Source organism: Antennarius striatus, chromosome 19 (genome assembly GCF_040054535.1).
Source record: "Antennarius striatus isolate MH-2024 chromosome 19, ASM4005453v1, whole genome shotgun sequence".
NCBI classification, from domain to species: Eukaryota; Metazoa; Chordata; class Actinopteri; order Lophiiformes; family Antennariidae; genus Antennarius; species Antennarius striatus.
In genome coordinates this window covers 661896-678987 of record NC_090794.1, presented here as the reverse complement: position 1 = coordinate 678987, position 17092 = coordinate 661896, and the positions used below count along the sequence as shown (strand labels likewise).

The following is a 17092-nucleotide window of genomic DNA, read 5'->3' as shown; positions in this document are numbered from 1 at the left end:
CTGATGATCTGGGTAGCGTGTCAGGTGAAGGCTCTGGGGAGATGGTCATTTCATATTTGATAAATGCACAAGTTTAAGTTGATCTTTGGACACTTTCCCATCAATTGAAAGGATGTTTGGGGATGAAGAGGTTATTGTTCATCATGATAATGCGTCTCATCCTAAAGGAAAAATTGTGAAAACATGCCCTGAAGTAGGCGGCACGGTGGTCCAGTGGTTAGCGCTGCTGCCTTACAACATGGCGGACCTGGGTTTGAGTCCTGCTCTGTGCTGAGTTCTCATGCTCTCCCCGTGTCTGTGTGGGTTCTCTTCCGGTCCTCCCATCTTCAGGTTGATTGGCCGTACCAAATTGCCCGTAGGAATGAGTGTGTGTGTGTGCATGGTTGTGTGTCTTTGTGTGTGGCTCCGCGGTGCACTGGCGTCGTGCCTGGAGTGTTCCCCGCCTCACGCCCTATGCCGCCGAGATAGGCTCCGGCTCCCCGTGACCCGCTGCGGCGGATACAGCAGTGGTAACGTGAAGATAATGACATTCCCTGAAGAAAGACACATGAAGTCAACATCACAGCCTGAAAATAGTCGGGAAAATGGTCCAGGATTTCCTCCGGGATCGATAAAGAATACTGTATATCTATCTAGAATTTCCTTTTATACAAGGAAAAACCTCACTAATTAAATCTGTAATGATCAAAACACGCTGTTTAATTAAATATATAAAGAAAATAAATGTGTAGTAACGATGTTAATGTTAGGAGAGGTCGTGTGTGACAGAAGAACAACAATAAAAACACGAACCGTGTCTTTAAATGAGGTGTGGGTACCGTTTTGAGTCGCTAGGTGGCGGTAAAACATTACAAACGCTACTTCCGTGTTGTCGATCAATAAAACAACGAAGAAGACGGCTCTCGCTGTGATTGGCGGAGCGCGAAATTTCAAACGGGGAATCTCCGCAGAGACGGCAACGGTCCCGTTTGGTTTAACTTTATTTGACGGGAGTCTGGAGGAACCTTTCCGGACTTTTTACCGTCAGAATCGTCTCCATATTGAGCCGAGATGGACATCGCGTCTTGTTTACAGTAAGTTCGCTGTTTTTTTGAACGTTTTAGCGGCGTTATCTTCATGCTAGCTGGTTAGCTTCCTGTGTTTACATCTGATGGCTGCTGGTTTCAGGGGTTCCACTGGTTCCACTGGTTCCACTGGTTCCACTGGTTCCACTGGTCTAATAACTTTAACGTTTCTCCTCTTTCAGGTGTTTTGAAAGTAAACTGAGCTCCTACTCAGGAGACGACCCCCTGGAGCCGTGGGACAGGTGAGTGTTGGACCGTCCATCAGGTGGAGGTCGTGACCCGGTCCCGTTGGGACTCATTCCTGGTTTAACATTTATTGTCAATGCAGGATAAGTTTAACAGCTTTAAGCACTAATAAAAGTAGATTCAGGAAATACATTTAAGGCCTTTATGTAAAATTGAAGAACACAAAAACCTCAGAATAAAAACAGAAATTAAAAATAAAGTGCAAACAGAGCCGGAGAGGTCCCAGCTTCCAGGACTGAAGGCCTACACCTGTGACGTGTTATAATTTTATAATAATACAGTAGGTGTTTGAACATGTATGATGTTATTATATATATTAGATGTATTTTACTGCTTTTTTATACATCATTTCCTGGGGACTAGAGATAAAAGCTAGCCTTCAGGCTAAGTCTTTTTTAACCATATATATAATCAGGTGTTCTGTTAACTTTCAGATAAACTGAACTAAACCTCAAGTCAAACACGTGAACATCTCCAGAGAACCATCTCTCTTCTTGTCTCGTCTTCCTCACCTGTAACGGTTTAGCTCAGACTGCTAGCAACACTTCCAGGTGCGCTGACCTTGCAGGTGAAGGCAGGATCTGATTGGCTGAGTGGAGCTGTTAGCATATTAACTGTAGCAGCAGCAGGCTCCGAGAGATCTGTTCTGGTCAATTAATCATGATCGGTCACATGGTCTGTGTTATTTCCCAGAAGCCCTCACTCCGGTCGTGTGTGTCCCTCAGGTTGGTGTCCTACCTGGAGCAGACGCTCCCTGCAGACGGGGGGGGCGGGATGCTGCTGGTGCTGGAGAACCTGGTGCGGAGGTTTGTGGGCGTGGAGCGATACGCCGATGACCCCCGATTCGTCTCCTACTGCATCCGATGCGTAAGTCCCGCCCCCGTCTGTCCGCCTCCTGCCTGTCCGCCAGGGGGGGTCGTCCTCACACTTCCCCCACCCCTCCATCTGTCCTCCAGGCCAGCTACTCCCCCGACCCCATCGCGCTTTTCAGCTTCCTCCACGGTAAGGGCGTGGGCGCCCGGACCGCCGCCCTCTACGTGGCGTGGGCGGAGCATCTGGAGAAGCGGGGGAGGGGCGACCAGGCGGAGGCGGTGTTCCAGCGGGCGCTGGAGAACCAGGTCCAGCCGGTGGAGGCGGTCCTCAGCGCTCACAGACAGTTCCGGACGCGGAGCCGCGGCGCGGGGGCCCGGCCCCCCTTACAGAGCTCCCATCTGACCAATCAGACGCCATCACACACAGAGCCAGCAGCGCCCAGCAAGGTAGGTGTGTCGTCGCCGTGGTAACGACCCCTTGCCTTTCTGAGCTTTTAACCACGACTGACTTCCGTTTTAGGAAGCCCCTCCCAAACCCGCCGCCGTGAGAACCGTCATCACGTAAGTCCCGCCTCCTTCAGGGTCGTCCTCGATGCTGCGCTGAAACCACGACCTTTGACCCGTTGGTTGTCCAAACGTTCCTCCCTGCAGGGTCTCCCGCTCTGAGACGTCGGGGTCGGGGGCGGGTCCCCCCGGCGTCCCCACGGCGCCGGCGTACGAGACGGAGGCGCTGGCGTGCGACGGGTCGGAGCTGAGCTTCGAGGAGGTCCGAGCGGAGAAGTTCTTCAGCGATCGGCGCCGGAGGGAGGAGCTGGAGCGCAGTAAGAACCGGATTGGTTACCGGACCGGGGTGGGGGGGGGTGGGCTTCATGGGGACCCGCCCCCTCAGCCCAGGTCCCGTTGTCTGCAGGGGAGCAGGTGCGCCAGCAGGAGGAGCACATCCGCGTCCTGATGCAGCGTCTGGAGGAGATCAACCTGGAGCTCTGTGGGGGCGGGGCCAGCCGCACGCCGGCGCAACTGACGGAAACAGATCCTACCCAGCAGCCCCTGGGGCATCCGGGCCCCTCCCATCGTCCGAACAGCCGGCGCTCCCTGGGCTTGAGGCTCCACCCCGATCCGACCCCCGACCGGTCCGACCCGGAACCCGACGACAGGCTGGACAGTAAGGACACGCCTCTCACACGATTTAACGCCCCTGATTGGCTCCTTCTGATTGGCTCCTTCTGATTGGCTCCTTCTGATTGGCTCCTTCTGATTGGCTCCTCCTCTGTGTCTCCAGCCTCTCAGGGCCCCACCCTGAACCCCTCCCACGTCACGCCCAACACCTCCCTGGGCTTCACTCAGGCCACGCCCTCCAAGGCGTTGCCGTCGCCGACCGTCAACACACTGGAGGCGCTGGGTGAGCCCCGCCCACCGGCCCCCCCACGCCCCCTCCCTACCAACACCCCCCCACTAACCCGTCTCCTGTCACCCAGACGTCATCATGGACATGTTCCAGGCACCGACCCTCCTGGACGACCCGTTCCCGTCGGTGCTCCACGCCCCCCTGGGGGCGGAGCCTGAACCCCGACCGGCAGGAAACGGTGAGCTGGAGCACACGTGGGGGGGGGGGTGCAATGAGGTCCTAGGTCGTCTGTGACCTCATCGGATCCGAACCGCCTGCACTCACCTGTCGTTGTGTCTCTGTTTGGAAGGTGGCTCCTCCCCTTTCGCCAGAGCCCCACCCACCCTCTTCACCATCTTTCAGGACGACGCCGACGAGGAGAACAGGTGAGTCTGAAGGTCTGAGCCGATTGGAGGACGAGGGTGATGATGATGATGATGAAGGTCCGCCCTCTTTGCTCCCTGAGCAGAGTTCCTGCTCCCTCATTGGTGAAGGCTCAGCCAATCAGAGCGCTGGCTGAGATCCAAGCACCAAGCAAACCCAACGTGAGTAAACAACAACAGTTGGTTCTGACTGCCCCCCCCCAGGAGGGCCAGACCCTCATCATGTGGTGTGGTTTGGCTCCGCCCCCCAGGACGCCCACTCAGACCTGATCCCGGACGAGAGCACCCTGTGGGGGGGCCGCTACAACCCCCTCAACTCGCTGGCCGCCTGTCCCAACAGCACCACCGACTTCGCCCTGCTGGCCCGCTTCGTGTCCACGCCCTCTGCCCACGGGGGCAATTTCTACCAGGACAAAGGTACCGGAACCGGGCCTGAACCCAAACCGGGTCAGAACCAGAACCAGGGCGCCTCCTGAGGCCCCTGCTGGCGCTGACGTGGTTTCCTGTCCCCACAGAGAACCTCGCTGACGGACGTGAGGGTGAGGACGACGCCTTCGTCCGGCGCCAGTCCAAGAAGCTCAGGTGACCGAACAGAACCGGGTCTGAACAGAACCAGATCTGCATCTGGTTCCTCTGACCAGACCCAGTTCTCTTGGGTCGGGTTCCAATTCAAATGAACCCGATCTGGGTCCTGATCAGAACCCTGTGTTGTTAAATTTCCCTACTTCCTCTTCCTACTTCCTGTTGACTCCTCCTACTTCCTGTTGACTCCTCCTACTTCCTGTTGACTCCTCCTACTTCCTGTCTCCCCAGTCCGATCCTGGAGCAGAGCCCGTCCAATGAGAGCCTCTGTGGGTCGGGCGTCGCCCCGCTGGCGGTCGTCTCGTCCGACCGACTCGGTACCATCGTGAGCGAGCGCCTGTGCCTCACCTCCTCCTCCCTCACCCTGGTGCAGCCCCCCCCTCCTGCTGCTCTGTCCTTCAGGGACCAGACTGTCGGCCCCGCCGAGTCCTCCGGCCCCCCCCGGGCTGCCCAGGAATCCGAGGGCCCCCCACAACCCCCCCTGGTTCCCACGAGCCCCGACTGCGTCCCCAAACCCGATTGGCTGAACATCAGGAGCCCCGAGGCGTCGGGACCCGACCTCGACGCCTTCCTGAGCCCCCGCCTGTCGGAGGACGGCCACGCCCCCCAGGACAGGAACCAGGACGTCCCCATGAGTCCAGAGCAGCCCCCCCTGTGTGAGGACGTCCCCATGACCCCAGGGAGGCCCCGCCTTCATGACGACGTCCCCATGACCCCGGGTTGGCCCCCCCTGTGTGACGACGTGCCCATGAGCCCGGATCAGCCCCCCCAGGATGAAACGGCGCCGCGGTCGGATGCAGGTCGGTTGGTGTCGGATCCCTGGGACGACGCCCTGATCGCTGCCCTGCTGGCGTCACTCAGCCCCCCCCTGACCTCTGACCCCCGCTGCGTCACCTGGGCGTGCGACGTGCCCCCCATCAGCCCCAAGATGACCATCAGCCTGGGTGAGGAGCGCTCGTGTTAGCCTAGCTTAGCATGTCGTGGAATGAGGGGCGGGGCTTTGGATCACCTGTTGGCTGACTCAGCGTTTCCTCCCGACAGGCGGGGCGTCGCTGCGGGTCGACGGCGTCGTGGGGGAGGGGGCGTTCGCCACCGTGTTCCAGGCCACCGACCTGCTGACCTCAGAGAAGCTGGCGCTGAAGGTCGGAGCGTCTGATTGGTCCAGACCGTCGTTTTGAACTTTTTTGGCGTGTTAGAAGTTGACCCCTCCCCCTCCTGCAGGTGCAGAGACCGGCCAATCCCTGGGAGTTCTACATCCACACCCAGCTGGACGCCCGCCTGTCGCCCGCCGAGCGCTGCCTGTTCAGCGGCGTCCGCGCCGCGCACCTGTTCCAGGACGGCAGCGTGCTGCTGGGGGAGCTCCACGGCTACGGCACCCTGCTGGTAAGCCCCGCCCCACCCCCGCCCATCAGAGGTGGCGGAGACGACCACGCCTGAACCTGTGACCCCTCCCCTTTCAGAACGCCGTGAACCTCTACAAGACCCAGAGTGACAGGCTGATGCCGGCGCCGCTCGTCCTCCACCTCAGCGTCTGCATCCTGGACACGGTGGAGCGGCTGCACCGCGCCCGCCTGCTGCACGCCGACATCAAGCCCGACAACTTCCTGCTGGGGGAGAGGTAACTTCTGTCGGGGGAGGGGCAACTTCTGTTGGGGGAGGGGTAACTTCTGTTGGGGGAGGGGTAACTTCTGTTGGGGGAGGGGCAACTTCTGTTGGGGGAGGGGCAACTTCTGTTGGGGGAGGGGCAACTTCTGTTGGGGGAGAGGTAGCATTGACACGTTAGCATGTTCAACCGCTGGCTGTGTTTAGTGTATTGTGTGTTTGTAGTGTATTATTGTTTTTTTACTGTTGTGTGTATTGTTGTGTTATTGTTGTTTTTGTTGTGTATTATTGTTGTGTGTTACTGTTGTGTGTTTTTGTTGTGTATTATTGTTGTGTGTTACTGTTGTGTGTTTTTGTTGTGTGTTACTGTTGTGTGTTATTGTTGTGTTACTGTTGTGTGTTTTTGTTGTGTGTTACTGTTGTGTGTTATTGTTGTGTTACTGTTGTGTGTTTTTGTTGTGTATTATTGTTGTGTGTTACTGTTGTGTATTATTGTTGTGTGTTACTGTTGTGTGTTATTGTTGTGTTACTGTTGTGTGTTATTGTTGTGTGTTACTGTTGTGTGTTATTGTTGTGTTACTGTTGTGTGTTACTGTTGTGTGTTATTGTTGTGTTACTGTTGTGTGTTACTGTTGTATATTATTGTGTATCACTGCGTGTCTCCCTCACCGCTGCGCCGCTGTCTCAGGTTCCTGGAGCACCGCTGCCTGGAGGCGGGGGGGTTGGAGCCGGGGGGGTTGGAGCCGGGGGGGTTGGACCACGGCCTGGTGCTCATCGACCTCGGCCAGAGCATCGACATGAATCTTTTCCCAGAAGGCACTGCGTTCACCGCCAGGTGTCTGACGTCAGGCTTCCAGTGCACCGAGATGCTCAGCGGGAAACCCTGGAGCTATCAGGTCAGGACACGCCCACGGGCCTCAGGACACGCCCACGGGCCTCAGGACACGCCCACGGGCCTCAGGATCACTGAGAGAATGTTAGATGTTGTGTGAAGGCATTGGTTTCATCTTCTGTTACAGTATTATCAGTTTGTAGTCATGATTCCTTCATTTCTGTATCTTTTCTTGTGATAAATATTCTGGATGTTTTCACACTAAATGTTTGTTTAACTCTCCGTCCGTCCATCTGTCCCAGACGGATTACTTCGGGATCGCCGGGACCGTCCACTGCCTGCTGTTCGGGACGTACATGGAGGTGAGGAAGGACGGCGACGCGTGGAGGACCAACGGCGTGTTCAGAAGGTACCGCCTCCAGGGGGCGGGGTTAAACGTTCAGCTCGACGTTAGCCGTGTGTTAGCAGCTCCTGACCCTCTGCTGGTGTCCCAGGAACCCCCACGCCGACCTGTGGCAGGAGTTCTTCCACGTCCTGCTCAACGTCCCGGCCGGCGGCCCCCCGCCGAGCCTGGGGGGCCTCAGGAGGAAGCTGGGGGCGGTGCTGCAGCAGAACTACGGCAACAAGCTGGCGACGCTGAAGCGCCGCCTGGTGGTGATGCTGCTGGAGAACCGCAAGGCCGGCCGGAGATGAGGGCGCCCCCGCCGCTGTGGCTCCGCCTCCTAATGATGATGTCATCGATCCAAAAGACTTTTACCTGCAAAATAATATTTGTTTATTGTGATCAGTTTTATTGATTCCTGGTTTTTTATCTGCATTGATCACGTTTATCCTTTGCTAGAGAATAAAAGTTGTGTTGCGTGTCAGAGGTCGTCGTCTTTGGCTCCGCCCCTCGCCCCGCCTCTCATTTGCTTTCTTTTAAATTTTTCCTTTTCGACAGTTGGATGACCTGAGTGCTTTTATTTTGAAAAGGTGTTGCGATCATTGTTTAGTTTCCTGTTGATGCGTGCACACGTGACCTTTGACCTGTCACCCAGAGAGGGAACTTTATTCTGACAGTCAGGAAACTGATCAAATGCTTTTATTTTGAAGTTTCCAGATGACGATCTCTGTTGGCATGTGCCCCTCCCCCCTTGTTACCTGTGGGTGAGGTGTTGAGTGGGCGTGTCTTCACCCTCCTCCTGCTCACCTGAGGTGTGTGTTACCTGTTCAGACCTGAAAACCATGCATTCTTCTACCTGCGCTCTGAAGCCCCGCCTCCTCGTGTCACAACAAACAAGTTCCGCTTTATCTGCTTCCGGGCCACGCCCCTCAGCACACCTCTTGCCTTCAGCGTCTGTGGGGGAATACACACCTGGAATCCAGATCAACAATTTAGATGTGGTGCGTTCAGATCTTCATTTAGATCTGAATCAGTTTAAACTCAGGAACCGCCTGGATCTGGATTCTGGACCAGAACCAGAACTTTCTTGTGGATCTGTTCCAGTTTTCTGCTGACATTCCAGAAGTGGGCGTCGGTTTGAAAGCAAAGAACCGGATTTTCCCAGCCGCCCCTGAAGGCACCACCGCGGAGCAGACATGGAGGACCGAGGAGGACTGTCGGACGACGCCGTGGCCGCCGCCTGCAAGGAGGGAGACCCGTCCACCAAGGTGAGTGATGTCATTGGTGCCCATGTGATGTCATCAGCTGCTAAGCGATGCTAGCCAGAACTACTTCCTGTTCGTCTGCAGGACTTCATGATGCAGCAGACGATGCTGCGGGTCAAAGACCCGCTGCGCTCCCTGGACTTCTACACCCGGATCCTCGGCATGACGTGAGTCCCCCCCACCCCCCGGTGTTGGGTCAGAACCAGAGCCCCCCCAAACTGCTAACCTGTCCTCCAGCCTGCTGCAGAAGATCGACTTCCCCTCCATGCGCTTCACGCTCTACTTCCTGGGCTACGAGGAGAAGGCCGACATCCCGGCGGACATCAAGGAGAGGACGGCCTGGACCTTCTCCCGGCCCGCCACGCTGGAGCTCACGCAGTACGTGTGTGTGTGTGTGTGTGTGTGTGTGTGTGTGTGTGTATGTGTGTGTGTGTGTGTTTATTGTTTGTTTACTGTGTCGTTTGTGTGTGTATCAGTAACTGGGGTTCTGACCAGGATGCTGACCTCTCCTACCACAGCGGGAACAAAGAGCCTCTGGGGTTTGGTGAGAAATGTTGGACTGATGCTGATCCTGATGACCTCACAGAACTAATGTGTGTGTGTGTGTGTGTGTGTGTGTTTACAGGTCATATTGGTATTAGTGTTCCTGACATCGACGTTGCCTGTAAATATCTGGAGGACCAGAAAGTCAAGTTTATCAAGAAACCAGATTCAGGTCAGAACCAGTAGGGACCAGTAGGGGTTGTTAGAGGCCAGTAGGGGCCGGTCGAGACCAGTAGAGACCAGAAGAGACTGGCAGAGGCCAGTAAAGAGCAATAGGGACCAGTAGAGACCAGTAGGGGCCAGTAGGGGCCGGTAGAGACCAGTAGGGGCTAGTAGGAACCAGTAGAGACCAGAAGAGACCAGTACAGGTCAGTAGAGACCAGTAGGGGTCACAAAAACTCGGACCAGTGTGCTGACCCCCACCTTGTCCCCCCTCCCTCAGGTAAAACCAAGAACCTGGCCTTCATCCAGGACCCTGACGGCTACTGGATCGAGATCTTGTGTCCAGAGAAGATGTTCTCCATCATGTCGCCGTAGCAACGCCCCCCCCCCAACGCGAGTCCTGGTCCCAGACAGAATGACCAGGACTGACGCTGATCCTGATGACCTTATAGAACTAGTGTGTGTGTGTGTGTGTGTGTGTGTGTGTGTGTTTGTGGGGGGGATATAAACAAATAAAAGCTGAACAGTGTGTGTTTAATTATTTACTGTCACTTTTATATTTATTCATGTATTAAAGTTATAAAGACTAGTTAACTAAACTAACGAGTCTATCACCTGGGTCCATGTTTGTTTACTTGTTTGTTTGTCAAATAGGACAAACAAACTAGTCTTAGGCTGGTTTAAACCAGTCTTAGGCTGGTTTAAACTAGTCTTCAGGTAATTCAAACTAGTCTTAGGCTGGTTTAAACTAGTCTTAGGCTGGTTTAAACTAGTGCTAGGCTGGTTTAAACTAATCTTAGGCTGGTTTAAACTAGTCTTAGGCTGGTTTAAACTAGTCTTAGGCTGGTTTAAACTAGTCTAAGGACTGGTTTAATATTAATTATCTTTGTTTTTATTGATAAACCTGTTAAACTAAACTAGCTCCTCCTCTTTTCTTCTGTCTAGTTGTAACTTTGGCCCCGCCCCCTGGCGCTCGGTGTGAGGCGGCCCCTTCAAAGCTCCGTCCCGGCGTGAGAACGGGGGGCAGATTTACGGCCGGCGGGTCGTTCCCAGGCCTGTCAGCCTGTAGCCCCCCCCCCCCCCCCGTGTGTGCGTGGGGGGGGGGTCGCAGGAATTTCAAAGTCCATCAGGATTAAGGCCGGGGGGGTCGGATTAACATCTGAATGGAACACGAGCAGAACCTCCGTCAGCAGCTTTTATTGGTCAGCTGTCGGCCAATCAGAACACAGATCATTGTTACATCAAACCAATCGTCACACAGAGTGAGAACACGGGCAGGAAGTGAGTTCAGTTTAATCCACGAAGTAGGCGGAGCTAGGTGCTCGCTGTTAGCCTAGCCTAGCTTAGCCTAGCCTAGCCTAATTTAGCCTTCTTACTACTAATTCCAGGATGTTTCAACCCAGTTCTGATTGGTCAATGTTCGCAGCAGAAGAATCATCCAATAGGAGGTGGTTGTGATCTAGGTGGTTAAGCTAGGCTACGCTAGGCTAGGCTAACCTAGCCTTCCTTGCTACAGTATTGAACCAGACGTGTTATGAACAGCTGATCATTAAAACCATAATAGAGTTAATCTGTTAGTTCTCAGCTGAAGGCGGAGCTGAAGGCGGAGCTGAAGGCGACTCCGCCCTTCTCTGGTCTGGTCGGGACATAAACCCAAAACCAGCGCTACTCCACCAACGCGTTGAGGCAGCGGATGAATCCACGGCGGACCAGGACCAGCGCTCCGCTCCCGGGGGGGGGTCGGTTCTTCTTCAACCTGCAGGTCAAACGTGGTCCTGTTGGGGGGTTCTTGGGGGGGAGGGGGGGTCTTGGAGGAACCGGATCAGAGCCGGTTCCAAAACAAACTGGAGCAAATAAACCAAACAAACAGTAAACATGAAGAACTGGACCAGAACCAGAACTGGGGGGGCTGGAATCAGAACGCCCCCACCTCGGTTCCCCACGGCCTGTAGGGTCTCCTGCTGGGCGGAGTCTGGGAGGAGGAGGAGGAGGGGGGGGGGCTGATGGGAAATGAGAGCAGAGAGGTGGAGAGAGGAGCGGGGGGGCAGGAGAGGGCGAGAGAGGAGGAGGCGGAGTCAGTGTAGGAAGAGTAGGAGGTGGCCACGCTGCGCTGTGATCCCTCTGCCAACCTCTGGGGGGCTCCACCCCCCAGCAGTCCACAGGAAGCGGTCGGCAGAGGTTGAAAAGCCGTTGCCGTGGCAACCCAGTGGTGGTGGTGGAAAGGGTGGGGTAAGGGGCGTGGCTGCTGCTGGTGGTGTGACATCACGGCGAGGGCGGCGGCGTCGCGCTGAAAGGTGCAGGAAGTGAGATGGGAGAGGAGGCGGGCGCAGAGCGGGTCGCTGGAGTCCCGCCCCTCCACGGCGCTCAGGTAGCGGGAAACCTCCGTCACGCACTCCCAGAAGCCCAGAGACAGGAAGTCCAGCGCCCAGGTGTGAACGTCAAGGTAACCTACAGGGGGGGGGGGGCGTTCAGGTTCACACAGTGAAACAGTCCAGGTTCACGTAGTGAAACAGTCCAGGTTCACACAGTGAAACAGTCCAGGTTCACGCAGTGAAACAGTCCAGGTTCACGCAGTGAAACAGTCCAGGTTCACGTAGTGAAACAGTCCAGGTTCACACAGTGAAACAGTCCAGGTTCACGCAGTGAAACAGTCCAGGTTCACGTAGTGAAACAGTCCAGGTTCACACAGTGAAACAGTCCAGGTTCACGTAGTGAAACAGTCCAGGTTCACACGGTGAAACAGTCCAGGTTCACACAGTGAAACAGTCCAGGTTCACGCAGTGAAACAGTCCAGGTTCACGTAGTGAAACAGTCCAGGTTCACGTAGTGAAACAGTCCAGGTTCACGCAGTGAAACAGTCCAGGTTCACACAGTGAGACAGTCCAGGTTCACGTAGTGAAACAGTCCAGGTTCACGCAGTGAAACAGTCCAGGTTCACACAGTGAAACAGTCCAGGTTCACGTAGTGAAACAGTCCAGGTTCACGTAGTGAAACAGTCCAGGTTCACACAGTGAGACAGTCCAGGTTCACGTAGTGAAACAGTCCAGGTTCACACAGTGAAACAGTCCAGGTTCACGTAGTGAAACAGTCCAGGTTCACGCAGTGAAACAGTCCAGGTTCACGCAGTGAAACAGTCCAGGTTCACACAGTGAAACAGTCCAGGTTCACACAGTGAAACAGTCCAGGTTCACACAGTGAAACAGTCCAGGTTCACACAGTGAAACAGTCCAGGTTCACGCAGTGAAACAGTCCAGGTTCACACAGTGAAACAGTTCAGGTTCACACAGTGAAACAGTCCAGGTTCACACAGTGAAACAGTCCAGGTTCACACAGTGAAACAGTTCAGGTTCACACAGTGAAACAGTCCAGGTTCACACAGTGAAACAGTCCAGGTTCACACAGTGAAACAGTTCAGGTTCACACAGTGAAACAGTCCAGGTTCACACTACTCAGGGTCAAGTGGTGCTTCTGCTCCAGCAGCAATTTCCCACAGACACACACACAGACACACACACACACACACACACAGACACACACAGACACACACACACAGACACACACACACACACACAGACACACACAGACACACACACACACACACACACACACCCTCACCTTTCCCCCTGGTCGCCTGCAGCACCTTCAGGTGATCCACTGTCATCTGCAGAATCTCCGCCTTCTCTAGTTTGGCTGAGCCCTGGGGACACAAACCGGAGCCTGTCATTGGTTGGTTCCTGGTCGTGCTCAGACCCTGGAGGACCTCCTGGAGGTTCTGACCTGCTTCTCCAGCGCCGTGGGGATGAGCCGCCGCAGCTCCGCCAGGCTGCTGTTGATCCGGTCGCGGCGCCGCTTCTCGATGATCTGACAGGAGAGAAGATCTGAGGAACGGACCAATCCAGAAGACCCGCCTGCACCCCACCGGTCACGTGACCAGGTCAACGTAGCATGTAAGCTAAACGTGCTACAATCCACGTGACCTACAGCTGACAGCTGGGATGCTACAGCAACGCCACCTGACCCCCACCAACAGGAACGTTTGGAGAATCTGACGTATATTAGGACACTCGGTTCTGTCAGTAGGACTAACAGACCTACGGCTGGAATAACGGACCTACAGGAGGACTAACGGACCTACAGTAGGACTAACGGACCTACGGTAGGACTAACAGACCTACAGTAAGACGAACGGACCTACGGTAGGACTAACAGACTTGCAGTAGTACTAACGGACCTACGGTAGGACTAACGGACCTACAGTAGACTAACGGACCCACAAGAGGACTAACAGACCTACAGTAGGACTAACAGACCTACAGGAGGACTAACAGACCTACAGGAGTACTAACGGACCTACGGTAGGACTAACGGACCTACGGCAGGACTAACGGACCTACGGTAGGACTAACAGACCTACGGCAGGACTAACGGACCTACGGTAGGACTAACCCCTCTGCGTTTCTTCCTCGCCATCACGTGACTGGTGGTCGTCAGGGATCCACATCTGATGGACGCCTCCAGTCTGGAACACAGGGGGGGTGCAGGGGGGTGTTACTGCTGACACACGTTAAACACGAGGGAACCCTGAAGACAACGGGTTCCACAGGGGCAACAAAACCTTCTGCCCCCCAAAAAGTTCAGGGTTTTCTTAATAAATCTTGGTTGGGATCAACGGCTTCATTGAGGTCAATCAGGAACCTGAGGAACACTTGAAGACGTCATCGTGGAACCGGGTTCCAACAGAAGATGTCCAACAGGCATCAGAACTGAAGGACAGGGGCAGACATTTGCCCCCCCCCCCCCCCCCCCAACAGAAAAGTCACGTCTAGACTTCGTAGAAACTCCTCCAGCAAACCAACAGCTTCTGGACACTTCCTGTTACATCTATGAGAGTCTGGATGGAGGTCTTCTGGACCGTTCCTCTGACCAAACATCTCCAGTTGGGTTGGTTAGATGGTTGGATGATGCTGGAGGTCTCTGGTGGTTTGTGGGTCATCTCTGCCTCTCTGACGTTTTCCTTATTCTGTTACTTCTGGCCTGAATGAGGGTTGTGTTTGAGGTCTTCAACTCCTCACGATGTTCCTCATGTGGAAAGTCTTTTGCGGTCTTTCTCTGAACCTTGACGTTTAACAATCTTTTCTTTCAGGTCTTTCCGAGTTGCTTGGAGGCGTCGTGTTTCCGCTCCACACAGGAAGAGGAAAACAACAACCGACCGCCGTAAACACCGTTTGTTACGGTTGGAGGTTCGAGGCTTCAGGAGCTCAACAAGACAATCTGTGTTCCAACTGACCAGAGCTGAGAGGATCCAGGTATTCACATCAACACACCAACACAAAGACAAGGGGGCCAATGTCTGCGCCTGTGCAGCGCGCCTGTGTCGATTAGTTTTAATGCATGTTTGAAACCTGGTTTCACTATGAAATGTTACTGATTCCATCAGACAGAAGCTGCTGATCCAAACAGACAAAGATACAGGAAATAATAGTAATAATATAATAATAATAACAACAACAATAGTAATAGTAATAATAATAATAGTAATATAATAGTAATAGTAATAATAATAATAGTACTAATAGTAGTAATAGTAATAAAAATAATAATAGTAATAATAATAGTAATAATAATAATTCACCCTGGTGGAGTAATCTCGCTGCCCACGTCGATGTTTTCCTCCGCCTCACTCTCCACCGAGCCGCTGTCCTCACGCGGCCGCTTCATGGTGCTCGTCGGGCGGCCAGAGCTCGAGTCTTTCCCCGGGGGGAGCCGCGGGGCTCCGGAGGATTAGACACGAGCTGATGCTTTGAGCCAAAACAAACAAACAAAAAGTAACAAACGGAACCAAAACAAACAAACAAACCAAAACCAACAAACAAACCAAAACAAACTCTTCTTTTCCGGTTGATTCCGTTAAAACCCGTTAAACTGACGGATCGATGTCTCGTGAGTCACCCCCCCTCCGGTGTCCGTCCGGTACCGGAGCGGTGCAGGTGTCCCGCGTGTCGCCCGCCTCCCGGGCTACTGAGCGGCCAGCCTTCCTCCTCCTCCTCCTCTTCCTCCCGTGGAGCGTTCCCACAGAGCACGGGACGCGCGCGCGCCCATAGCCCCGCCTACACGTGCTCCAGATGTGACGTGACATTCCTACAGGGGGGGTCTGGTCCTTCTCTGCTGATACCCGCTGCTGCCCCCCCACCCCGTGGGAACGGGACACGACAGGAGGGGCCGTTCAGGTCCGAGTCTGGAGGCCAGGAGCCTGAAGCCAGGGACCACCAGGGGCCAGGGGCCACCAGGGACTGGGGGCCACCAGGGACCGGGGGCCACCAGGGACTGGGGGCCACCAGGGACCGGGGGCCGCCGGGGGCCACCAGGGACCGGGGGCCACCAGGGACCGGGGGCCACCAGGGACTGGGGGCCACCAGGGGCCACCAGGGACCACCAGGGACCACCAGAGGCCACCAGGGGTTAAAGTTAAAGTTAAAGAAGCTGTTAGCTGCTAACATGTTAGCATCACGTTAGCCTCCTAGCATGCTAACATTCCCACATTCCTGCAGGGAAGTGTTTTAAATGAGACAGACAGAAATAGATAAGAGTGTGTGTGTGTGTGTGTGTGTGTGTGTGTGTGTGCGCCAGACTTTCACACACACACACACACACACACACACACATACACACACACACACACACACACACACACACACACACACTGACGTGCTGTCCGTTCACACCTGCTAATCTTTCACAACAGATTTGAAGCAGGCCTCATGAGGTCAGCTGACCTCCTGTCAGCGCCTCTGATTGGCTGAACGTCTCCTCAGCTCAGGTCGGAGAACGACGACGTTCAGTCCAGGTGTAGTTCTAGAGTCAGGTGTAGCGTACAGGTGATGTCGTCATCAGCCAATCAGAACGATTGCTTCGCTCTGATCAGTTGCATCACACATAGGGGGGCGTGGTCAGACTGTATTGATGACATCAGGTTTATTGGGGTCAGGGGTCGCCGAGACCAAGCAGGAAGTCATGCGTGTTGTGGGCGGAGCCTCTGCATTGAACTGTGAGTCGGAAATCCTGGAACGAGGAACCTGAGTGGAGGGGGAGAGAATGGCAGGAAGTGTGTGTGTGTGTGTGTGTGTGTGTGTGTGTGTGTGTGTGTGTGTGTGTGTGTGTGTGTGTGTGTGTGTGTGTGTGTGTGTGTGTGTGTGTGTGTGTGTGTGTGTGTGTGTGTGTGTTGTGATGAAGGAAACTACACGACTCCTCCAGGAGCGTCGCACTGACAACCTGCAGCTGCTGCCCTCCACTTCCTTCCTGTCACCTGACCTGTGCCCCCCCCCCAGACTCTTACTCCTCACCGTCGTCACGTCGACCTGTTGCCATGCCGACACGTCATCGCTCTCGTCCGACACTCAGCAGGACGAATCGTGTTTGTGTCAGACTCCAGATTGAGGGGCATACCTGTCGTCGGCAGCCCCGCCCCCTTCACATGACCCCCTCCAGACCAGGAACAACCCTCATGATGCCTAGCTTAGCGCGCTAACCCCCATGAGGAGCCGGTTCTTCATCATCATCACCAGCTGTCGCTGACAGGATGAACACACACACACACACACACACACACACACACACACACACACACACACACACACACACAACACACACACACACACACACAGACACCCTGACCCTCCTGCTGGAACTGGATCCAGACCAACCTCGGCTTCTGCCCCCCCCCCCCCCCCCAAGGAACGTGACCCGGCCCGACACTCGTAGCCCCCCCCAGTCAGCTGAAGTTCGACTCCCCCAGCTCTCCCAGCGCCGCTAGCAAGGGATGCTGGGAAAATCCCCTC

At 54.9% G+C, this 17092-nt stretch overlaps 3 protein-coding genes across 5 annotated transcripts; 2 read left to right on the top strand and 1 right to left on the bottom strand.

Moving 5' to 3' along the window:
* Positions 1–928: 928 nt before the first annotated feature.
* On the top strand, positions 929–7775 carry bub1 (BUB1 mitotic checkpoint serine/threonine kinase). The gene is made up of 20 exons (XM_068342730.1): positions 929–1073; positions 1247–1306; positions 2036–2177; positions 2267–2569; positions 2643–2683; positions 2774–2943; positions 3033–3284; positions 3402–3521; positions 3598–3705; positions 3817–3892; positions 3976–4051; positions 4141–4306; positions 4405–4471; positions 4703–5415; positions 5513–5613; positions 5693–5854; positions 5932–6089; positions 6762–6969; positions 7208–7314; positions 7400–7775. The coding sequence occupies exons 1-20, from the start codon at positions 1051–1053 to the stop codon at positions 7596–7598; spliced, it is 3252 nt and encodes a 1083-aa protein (XP_068198831.1). The 5' UTR covers positions 929–1050; the 3' UTR covers positions 7599–7775.
* Positions 7776–8195: 420 nt separating this feature from the next.
* Positions 8196–9783, top strand: LOC137613569 (lactoylglutathione lyase-like). Its single transcript, XM_068342898.1, has 6 exons — positions 8196–8555; positions 8637–8719; positions 8790–8930; positions 9029–9096; positions 9178–9267; positions 9538–9783. The coding sequence occupies exons 1-6, from the start codon at positions 8484–8486 to the stop codon at positions 9630–9632; spliced, it is 549 nt and encodes a 182-aa protein (XP_068198999.1). The 5' UTR covers positions 8196–8483; the 3' UTR covers positions 9633–9783.
* A 637-nt stretch (positions 9784–10420) lies between these two features.
* Positions 10421–15315, bottom strand: hey2 (hes-related family bHLH transcription factor with YRPW motif 2). 3 transcript variants are annotated; one of them, XM_068342576.1, is made up of 5 exons: positions 14890–15315; positions 13688–13776; positions 13035–13165; positions 12873–12954; positions 10421–11705 (listed from the first exon to the last, which is right to left on the bottom strand). In XM_068342576.1, the coding sequence occupies exons 1-5, from the start codon at positions 14973–14975 to the stop codon at positions 11173–11175; spliced, it is 921 nt and encodes a 306-aa protein (XP_068198677.1). In that variant the 5' UTR covers positions 14976–15315; the 3' UTR covers positions 10421–11172. The 3 variants fall into 3 exon arrangements, with proteins under 3 accessions (XP_068198677.1, XP_068198678.1, XP_068198679.1); XM_068342577.1 differs by having other exon boundaries at positions 13035–13118; positions 13692–13776; XM_068342578.1 differs by having other exon boundaries at positions 13035–13118; positions 13704–13776.
* Positions 15316–17092: the final 1777 nt, after the last annotated feature.

Coding starts and splice junctions, on each gene's coding strand:
- bub1 (XM_068342730.1), top strand. CDS start 1,051: ATGGACATCGCGTCTTGTTTACA. Junction 2,944..3,032: donor GAGGGAGGAGCTGGAGCGCA/GTAAGAACCGGA, acceptor CGTTGTCTGCAG/GGGAGCAGGTGCGCCAGCAG. Junction 4,472..4,702: donor CGCCAGTCCAAGAAGCTCAG/GTGACCGAACAG, acceptor CTGTCTCCCCAG/TCCGATCCTGGAGCAGAGCC.
- LOC137613569 (XM_068342898.1), top strand. CDS start 8,484: ATGGAGGACCGAGGAGGACTGTCGGACGACGCCGTGGCCGCCGCCTGC. Junction 8,556..8,636: donor AGGGAGACCCGTCCACCAAG/GTGAGTGATGTC, acceptor GTTCGTCTGCAG/GACTTCATGATGCAGCAGAC. Junction 8,720..8,789: donor ACCCGGATCCTCGGCATGAC/GTGAGTCCCCCC, acceptor CCTGTCCTCCAG/CCTGCTGCAGAAGATCGACT.
- hey2 (XM_068342576.1), bottom strand. CDS start 14,975: ATGAAGCGGCCGCGTGAGGACAGCGGCTCGGTGGAGAGTGAGGCGGAG. Junction 13,777..14,889: donor AGCGAGATTACTCCACCAGG/GTGAATTATTAT, acceptor CCTGTGTTCCAG/ACTGGAGGCGTCCATCAGAT. Junction 11,706..12,872: donor GCAGGCGACCAGGGGGAAAG/GTGAGGGTGTGT, acceptor CCCCCCCTGTAG/GTTACCTTGACGTTCACACC.